Raw genomic sequence first — 10193 nt, forward strand, 5'->3', positions numbered from 1 at the left:
GCAGTGCTCTGCCACGTGAAGCATATTTCAGCCTTCTAAATGTGGTTCTCATTACACAGCCGAGCATTTAGCCAAGACTCACTGTCTGCATCCCTTTCTCTCTCTCTCTCTGTCCCTCGCTCACTCTCACTTTCTTTTTCCTACATATGGCTGCACCTCTCTCTCTCTCTCTCCCTCTCTCTCTGTCTGTAATGGCTGAGATATAAATATCCCACAGGAGTAACCTCTTTCACATACACACTCACACATACTTACACACCACACTAAGTGTTTTGAGGGCACATTCTTTTTTTTTACTTGGATGTCTCCACTATATTTTTTTTTTTTGTGAATCACAGCTGCAGCCAGCTGAAACCACATTTCCAAAACTCATAATTCTCACTGAGACTTTTTGTTATGTTTGTTTTGAGCTAAATAGTCACTGCTGAGGTGTTTTGTAGTTTTTGTCTGGTCATCACAACTTGCCTATTTTGGTGTTTGTGAGTAGGTTGGGAAATATCCTCTGTACGTGATTACTGTAATACAGGACATATACTGACATTATTCCCTTAACTGTATTTGAAGTTTGTGGGTCCTATCTTGCACCCAGTGCAGAGCGGCAGGCAGTGCAGCACAACTGTCATTGCTCGTTTCAGACCGACACAGTTGTCATTTTCACAGCCGGTACCCACGTAGTGTAAAGAGCAAATGTACTTGCAACCATCTGTGCACCAAATGAGCGTTCTAGATCTAAAAATGAAACGTGGCCATGCACATTGTTTTTTGAGGCAGCATAAAGTGAAGTATTTTCCTGCTATTTAAGGGCTCATTATTCAGATAGTAAGATGTGCCTTCATTGGAGGGTTCATAACGAGTGGACACTCTGCTTGTTACACACAGGGACATGTGTCTGGGTTGCAGGTGGGTGAAATGATACATCAGGAATGAGGAAAATATTAATGACATTCTGATGAGATCAGAGCAGAGCTGCAGAGCTGCTATCCGACTCCACATTAAGAGACTTACACACGGGGAGCAGTGTAACTTTATTGATTATTTCAGAAGCTAAACGTTTAGTTCTGTTTCCTCTGTCAAGTTCAGAACTACAGTTTTTAGTTTTGCTGCTTATATGTCCCAAAAACTTTTGCTACAGTAACGTTACTGCTCTGACTGCACTACTCTCAGCAGAAAACTGCTCACTTCTCCAATTTGCAGAATCCCCTTTACCCCTTATGTCTTGCTTAGTGTCCAGATTATAAACTATTTAACTAGAAAAAGTTATTGGACATGCCCCGAATGCACTTAGGCTATGTACTTTAGACCATGAGCGATAGTTTGTTTAAATATGGCCTTGTATCTAAGAAGAGCAGCTCCACTCTACATCTTGTTAAGAGGAAATGCATTGTTGCACTTTTACAAGCCCTGCTACACCAAGACACTGGTATTAACTCTCAATGTAGAAATCTAATCACAGGCCTTTGCATTTACACCTGTATTATTAAGTGTACTTGTTATCTTAATATGCAAACTAGAGAGGTGGACTTATTAAAAGACATGGTGTGTCCCAGGTGGAGGGAATGCTGCGTGGGCTCTACTCATTTTCAGAGGAAATCTTAGCTTTGTGATGCCTAAACTGGACAGATGTCATTTACACCCAGTGGCGATCAGACCACAGTGCCACCCAGACCACTTCCAGGACGCCATTTTTACTTAGTATTAGCACTGAATTTGTATCTGGTAATGACATCTGGTCTGTAATCAGTTTTTGGCAATTACTCTTGATTCTTGCCACATAGTGATCAGCTCTAAATAGGCCTATTTAACTAACTAACTAACTAACTAAAAAACTAACTAATTAACTAGGCTAACATTGTCTCTGGTCCCTCATAAGTCTTCAAAAGTGATGCATCTGTATGAGCTCTGCTGACTTTTCCTCGGGAAAGGAGGAACTTGTCTGTAGCTTTTGGATAAACAGTGTGAAATAGCAAGAAGAGGAGGAGTTAGATCATCTTCCAACTTGCTGTGTGGATGTTTTCTTAAGAATGTTGGTAAACTGCACAAAATGTGAGCCAGACCACTTCCAGATGTGGTGCACCTTCCATATCCCAACAAATCCTCCAGACTACATCATGTTATAAGTACCTGATTACCTTTCTAAATTAACCCACATAACCTATGTGATGTGGACCCACATGTTTCTTTTCTTTATGATTAATCTATAGTAAATGAAATGTAGTTTGGCCTGCACAAATTCAATAAATAGTATTTATTGTACACTAGCAGCTAGCCATTGTTTCAAGTTGATTAATGTGTGTGTTGTTCAGTCAATGTGTGCCCTCTATAATCATGTGGATAACCCTGGTCTCTCAGTGATGGATAAATTGGCTCCTATTAGACAGTACGGCTCTCAGAGTAGGTTTCCTTGACATGGACCACAGTTGTATGCAAGTAGGTGTGTGATAGCAGTGTTGTAATGGAGAAACAGTCAGAAGTAGGGGGCTGTGATTGAAGAATAGACTCTACATACATATTAATATATGCTAAATAAATCTGTACTGTAAATGTGTGCTAATAATTGACACTGAATACAATAGGACTATTGTGAGTTACCATGAAGTAATGCTTTTAAACCTGAAAACTGTAGTTGTAGATTATGTGGTAAAGTTAAGGATTAAACAAGATAGGCTTAATGATGAAGAGGATTCACAATCCAACAGTGTTGGTTGGAACAGCCTGTTGTCATTCCCAGGGCGTCAAATTCTGATGCTTTGTGAAGCCGCTTGGTGTGCAATATTTTTTACCAAAGACAGCCTTTTACATTATTAGGCGCAGGCACTTCCAGTTGCCTCTCTGTCGGCTCCGCTAAATTTGTGCTACATTTGTACTAAATTTGTGCTAAATTTAGGCTCTTTGCAAGTCTTGGTGGTGCTTTTGTGGTTAGCTTTGGATGGTGATGACATGTGGCTGTGAGTCACTCGTTGGCATGGTATCAACTCACCAGTCTGTAAACTCCCCTTCTGACAACTTCTAACTAGCTAGCTGCTAGCTAGCCAGGTTGAGGTTTTTAAATGTAAACATGGGTGAACATCGTGGAAAGGTGGAGAAGATGGGCACCAGCTGACCTAGCATCCTGCTAGACATTTTATAGGCATTTGTCTAGCCAACCTGCATTTAAGGTGAAATACTGTACCTCCATGGTTTTAAGGTGTATTACCCCCTGTGTATTACCCCCTGTGTATTACCCCCTGGATAATAAACTAGCTGACCCCCAGTGCTGCGTCAGTTTCTAACAAGATATCAGAAACTGTAATATCCTTTGATTCACTAATACTTGGCTAAATCCTGGACAGTTCCATTCAGGTAGGTGACTCTTTTTCTGTATGCCAATCTGACAGAACAGAGGACTCTGGTGAGAGAAGCAGAGGAGGCGTGTGCCTTACAGTGAATAAGGACTGTTGTGTCGGTGGGATTGTGAGGTGCTATCTAATTCCTGCAGTGAATCACTGCACTAAGCAGAGCCGGCTGCAGCTCAGAGTCGCTGCCTGTATGCAGGTGGAGCAACCATATGGCCGCTGAGGTTGGGATATGTTGACAGTTAAGTCATTCCACAACCACAAACATGGATTACCAAAACCATCCAGAAAACATCAACAATTATAAAGCAGAAGCCACCAATGCAAAAGATGCTAAAGAGGTCCTAAATTACAGTGCAGTCAAGGGTGCTAATGAGATCACATTCACTGGAGTTGTACCTTGTATAATTCCATGTGACAAATGATTGATTGATTGATTGATTGATTGATTGAGTGAGTGAGTGAGTGAGTGAGTGAGTGAGTGAGTGAGTGAGTGAGTGATTGATTGATTGATTGATTGATTGATTGATTGATTGATATTATGAGACGCACCAGTTGTTGTTGTTTTTTTTTTTTAAGATTTTTATTTTGGGCTTTTAGCCTTTAATGAACAGGACAGAGGAAAATGGGGAGAAAGAGAGAGTGGGGGGACGACATTCAGCAAAGGGTCACAAGCCGGAATCAAACTCACGACCGTTGTAGCGAGGCATCACCTCTATACTTGGGGCGCCGGCACTATCCACTAAGCTACCGGCGCCCCCATGCACCAGTTTTTTAAGTGACTTCAATGTAAAACCCATATGTGGCAATACTTGAAGCTAAAAGCAAATGACATATATATCAAGTAATGTTACAAAACAAATGTACTTATTTCAACCCAAAACATGATCTTTTTTCTAAACCTAACCAAGTAGTCCTTTTGCCTAAACCTAATAGCAACTGTTTCCCAACTTTAAATACAATGTGTTTCAGCTGTGCATCACATAGATATGCTAAAGTTTAAAGCAAAACGTTAATAAGTATGCGAGTCAGTATATATGTAAGTATGTAAGTATATGGTGACCTTGATATGACAACAGGTTGATAGTGATGAATATATACAGTATATAATGATTTCTAGTCTTGCCAGTTGCATGCACATATGATGTGAAATTTGTCTGAAGGTTGAGCCAATGGAGAGCTAAGGAAGTATCCAAAATGAAAAAGTTCACTCTGCTGCCAGCATGTATGTGTTTGATAATCTTCTCATTAGACTGTTTCTTTTGCTGACATTCAGGGTCTAACAAAAACTAATTAATTTATCCTCTAGGGACCATTAATACCCACAGAAAACTTCACATAAATACTGCCATTAGTCTTCAAAATGCAGTGAGTAGTCACAGAGTAAACTGCGTTCAGGTAGAAAAGTCTGGCCTGATGGTGACTTTAAGAGACTATTGTCTGGAGACCAACATTCTTACCAAATTCCATTGTGATCAGTCCTATAGATATTTTGATCTAGCCAGAGTGATGGATAGACAGACCAACCAGACCATCATCTGTTGGCCTGCAGCTTGTGGGGCAAAAACACCAGGAAAAAAAGCCATCAGCTCTATGAGGCTGTACTGTACTAAATGATGTTTAGCAGGCATGTTCTCCATCTTAGTTTAGCATGTTAGCGTACTATCGCAAAAGAGGAGCTGCCATTTGTTTTGCAGGTATTTAGTTATAAACCAAAGTCGTGAAAGTTTTGAAATTTTGAGGGAACACGCAAGCTGTTAGTGTACATCACCTAGGACTGAGGAATGTTTATACCAAATCTAATAGCAGTCTATATAATAATTGCTGGATCACAATTTAACAGTAATAAGTCGAAACATTGTGGTGACATTTCAGTCTGGACCAAAGTGGCCAAATGATTTACATACCATGGAACCATATCTGGAGCTCTGCCACTAGCATGGTAAACAAATACAGTTATAGAATTTTTCAAAAGCAATCTGTAGTGATGTCAAGGGAATGTGAGCAAAATATCCAATAATGGAACTTTAAAAATGTTGCTGTAAATTAAAAAGCAATTCTATTTGTCCATACAGGGTAACCAGGACACACCGGCACCCCCGGACCCATCCATGGCCCAGGCTTACCCATCAGCCCAGTTTGCCCCCCCTCCCCAGAACGGCATTCCCGCCGAGTTCACAGCTTCACACCCCCATCCCCATCCACACTCCCACCCACATCCGCACCAGCACCCAGCAGCACCGCAGGACTACACCGGGGTCCAGGCCTCCGTCAGTGAGCACCCACTCAACATGTACCAGTCCTCACAGAGCCACAGCGAGCAGAGCGGGACAGACTCTGGCAGTCAGACGGTCACCGGCACAGCCACAGTAAGGCATTCTGGAAAAAGCTGATGTTTAAGCCCTTCTCCTTTCCCCTTTTCTTCCTTTTCTTCTTCTTATCTTTATTTTTAGTATTTTTACTAGGTATTTAAACAATTAAAACCTGCCCTCCTTATCTAGGTGTATGGGCTTGTAGGACTGGATCATGAGGTTCAGGGTTGTACGACTAGCTCGTGTGGTACAGGGTTATAGGACTGGATCATGAGGTAGAGAGAAAAGGACTGGATCATGAGGTACAGGGTTGTAGGACTGGGTCATGTGATACAGTGCTGTAGGAACAGATCATGTGGTACAGGGTTGTAGGATTGGATCATGAGGTTTAGGGTTATAGGACTGGATCATGAGGTAGAGAGAAAAGGACTGGATCATGAGATACAGGGTTGTAGGACTGGATCATGAGATTCAGGGTTGTAGGATTAGATCACAAGGTTCAGGGTTGTAAGACTGGATCATGGGGTACAGGGTTGTAGGACTAGATCATAAGTTATAGGGTTGTAGGAGTGGATCATGAGGTTCAGTGTTGTTTGATTAGATCACAAGGTTCAGTGTTGTAGGACTGGATCATGAGGTACAGGGTTGTAAGACTAGATCATGTGGTACAGTGTTGTAGGGCTGGATCATTAGGTTCAGGGTTGTAGGACTGAAACATGAGGTTCAGAGTTGTAGGACTGGATCATGAAGTTCAGAGTTGTAGGACTGGATCATGAGGTACAGGGCTGTAGGACTAGATCATAAGTTACAGGGTTGTAGGATTGGATCACAAGGTTCAGGGTTGTATGACTGAATCAAGAGGTACAGGGCTGTAGGAATGGATCATGAGGTGCAGGGCTGTAGGACTGGATCAAGAGGTATAGGCTTGTTGGACTGGATTATGGGGTACAGAGAAAAGGATTGGATCATGAGGTACAGGATTGTAAGACTTGATCATGAGTTACAGGGTTGTAGGACTGGATCATGAGGTGCAGGGTTGTAGGACTTGGTCATGTTGTACAGTGTTGGAAGACTAGATCATGTGGTACTTTGAAGTAGGACTGGATCATGAGGTACAGGAATGTAGGACTGGATTCATGAGGTTCAGGGTTCTAGGACTTATTCATGAGGTACAGGGTTGTACAACTGGATCAGGGCTGTCTGACCTGGAAGTACATGGTGGCTGGACCGTGTCACTCCCTGAAGATAAGGGATTCTATGGCTGGTTTTATTAATATGAGGAGATTTTGTGTATGAGATGTGATTCTCAAGACTTCTTGAAGGTCCTTCAGAATATTTGTAACAAACCCCCCCTCCAAAAAGAACAATGATACTAATGGCTACTCTTACCTACAGGTTGTTGATACAAAGAAACAAAAACATCCTGTCATTATGTTGCCCTTAATGGCCATAATGACCCAAGACAACATGGTTGCCAAATTATATTAAATAATCATATATCACTTAAACAGATCACTTTTTTGACAGTTCATGATATATTTAATGATAGTCTCACCTTTGAAATCATGTTAAAATCACATATCTACCATCACAAAATCCTTTGGTTGGCCTAATGTGCTTTAACTCCACACAAAAAAAAACAAACTAAAAATCCACAATTGATTCTCCTTCTTTCAGACAGAGCCTTGGAAAAATGCTAGTCAGACAGGAGACCCCTGGTGAAAAAAAAAAATTGCAAGCTATCTAGCCTTAGCTACATTTACTGCCAATTATCCTGACAAAGGCTCAAGACTGGTTTTAATTCACTGAATAACCCTTGAAGGATCGTTATCAGTTCTGTGTATGTTGTGATTTTGTGATGCATTGTCCCAAACAGAATTTGCACATAGTCAAATAACCACAAACCAACCAACACACAGTGAAGCATTGGTTAATCAAGGTTCCAGGAAGCAGGATGAGTGAGTTAACAGACTGTTGAACCTACATTCACAGGCATCCTCATTTACATGCTATAAGGGAAATGTTCAGAGAGTTTAAACTCCATCTTAATTTGATGCAGTGGGAGAAAAGACATCACAAGAATAACAGCAACACTTGACTCCACCTAAAAGCAACACAGCCCCATTGTTGAGTATAATGTAAGTGGATACAGTTTCATAATGAGTTGCAAATCTGGAAAATCACTTTACCAGCTCTCCTTTTCATCTTTCAAAACTTTCCTAATCTGCTTCATCAGATTTGCAGATCTTGTTTATGTGCTGGCTAAGGAGAATGCTGTGTGATGATTTCTTAGCTGCAACCCCCAAGCAATTCCACCAGAGGAAAGAATGAGAGACAGAAAGCATGTTGGCAGCAACAAGACGGCATACTGTACATCTGGAAGTCTCATCAGCTCTCCCTCTTAGTCAGTCTGTCGGCAGCACTCCTTCCCCCACATCATCAAACCTGCCTCTTGCTGCTTTATTTCTCTCTGCTTTTCCTCATTTTTTCAGCCACGTCTACTCTGTCTTCTACTCCTGCATGCTTCAGCTGTTTGCCCCAACAGTGAATTTCATCCCTAAATTACCATGAAATCAACAATAACAATAGATACTGAGAAATGCTATCATATTTAGTCATCTTATGTATAACATACTGTTTTATATATACATGCAGTACATTAATTGAGGAGGGACAAGGGGGTACACCATCGCCCTTGTGAAACAAATAATCATCCAAGTTTATTTGGAAGAGGCAATTCTAAGATTTCTAAAGATGTCACTATTGTATTTTTACTGCAAATAAAAAACAAAAAAACAAACAAAAAAAAAAAATATGTCACATAACATGCTGACAATCACGGAGCCATAATTTTGAGAAAAAGGCCTTAAAAGTTTGCAAAGTCCACCTGGACACATGACAGTGCCCATTGTCCTTCTACGCTGGGAGGCATGTTATACTCCAGGAGCTGGTGATGAAAAATACACTGAAAAGCTGGGGGACACTTTTATTTTGTAGCCAACTAGGTAACAAAAACAAGCATACCCAACAAGGTGGTGCAGGAAGAAAACATTGCATGTGGTGTAAGAACTGCAGTACACTTGACGAACAAAGTTAGCATACAGTCAGCAATGGCCTTTGCATGATAATACTCAAAAGTTGGATTAATTTTTTTATGAAAAAATCTTTTGATTCTTTTAATTGGTGCACCTTTTCAGATTAAAGGAATATGAATAATCAATCAACACAGACTATATATATATACAGACTGTATGACCGCTTCAAAGGAGGGAAGGTAGCACTTGTTTCCCTGTCTCTCATGTTTACCATGCAAGTAAATCTGTATGAATTATTCTTTGGCACTCATGGTTTCTGTAAAATGGACTGGATGATTGAATTGTGGAAAATCTAACCAAGCTAATGATGTGAAGCATGTCCATATTGACAAAGTTTAACATTTAACATTATATTTGGAACTAGCTCAAGCGGGCCGATGGCAACCCGATGGGTTTTAACCTGTTCAGAGCCCAATTGTGTTCCAAAGACACACATACACACACACACTGTATATATATATATATATATATACATATGTATGTATGTAAAAATCACTGAACACTGAACTGAGTTACTGCGATTTTATTCAGAGCGAACAACGCGCTTGTTAACATTTGAGTTGTTCCTGTGGCCAACAGCACCTGATACTTGAGACTGGCTGTGCAGAGGGAGTTCTGCTTACATATATATATATATATGTATGTATGTATGTATGTATATATATATATATATGTATATATATATACATACATACATACATGCATACATACTTTCCTTGGGCCTACACTGTAAGTCTAAGGTGGGGAGAACAAACAAAACATGAAATTATTTATTTTTCATAAATAGTTAACTCAATAGTTTACTCAATGAATAAAGTGGTGCTTTAAAACACATTTTATGTATATATATATATATATATACATATATATATATATATATATATATATCCTCAGTACCTGCATCTCCAGAAAAAAAAAGTATGTTCAAAACCTCCTGAGATGAATATTGTGTGTACATAATCAACAGGATGCTTAAAGGGATAGTGCACCCAAAAATGAAAATTCAGCCATTATCTACTCACCCATATGCTGATGGAGGCCCTGGTGAAGTTTTAGAGTCCTCACATCCCTTGCGGAGATCGGTGGGGGGAGTGGCTAATACACCTAATGGCAGACGGCGCCCCAGACTAACGTCCAAGAACACAAAATTGAATCCACAAAGTATCTCCATACTGCTCATCCGTAGTGATCCAAGTGTGCTGAAGCCCCGACATAAAAAGTTGTTTCGAAAAACGTCATATGAACTCTGTTTTTAGCCTCACTGTAGCCTGTAGCTCTAACTTCTTCTCTGTCCTCCGCGTTCACGTGTGCGCGCCTGCACGAGACCAGCAAAAGCATGAGCTTTGCTCACCTGTGTTTACATCACGTGACATGTGCACCACAGGGAGAGACAACGTAACCACAGAGCTAAAAGATAATTTGCACTACGGTCTTTTAGCAAAGGACAGCCCAAC

The 10193-nt window shown here is 40.6% G+C and overlaps 1 protein-coding gene across 3 annotated transcripts in view; it reads left to right on the top strand.

Annotated features, from left to right (window-relative positions):
- The window catches only part of rbfox1 (RNA binding fox-1 homolog 1), a 225098-nt gene that overhangs the window by 131871 nt on the left and 83034 nt on the right, over positions 1-10193 (top strand). For all 3 annotated transcript variants that reach the window (XM_050068719.1, XM_050068722.1, XM_050068720.1), the window contains exon 2: positions 5408-5701. In XM_050068719.1, the coding sequence (XP_049924676.1) occupies positions 5408-5701 (294 nt within the window). The remainder of the gene's footprint in view (positions 1-5407; positions 5702-10193) is intronic.

The sequence above is a fragment of the Epinephelus moara genome, chromosome 18 (genome assembly GCF_006386435.1).
Source record: "Epinephelus moara isolate mb chromosome 18, YSFRI_EMoa_1.0, whole genome shotgun sequence".
Taxonomy (NCBI): Eukaryota; Metazoa; Chordata; class Actinopteri; order Perciformes; family Serranidae; genus Epinephelus; species Epinephelus moara.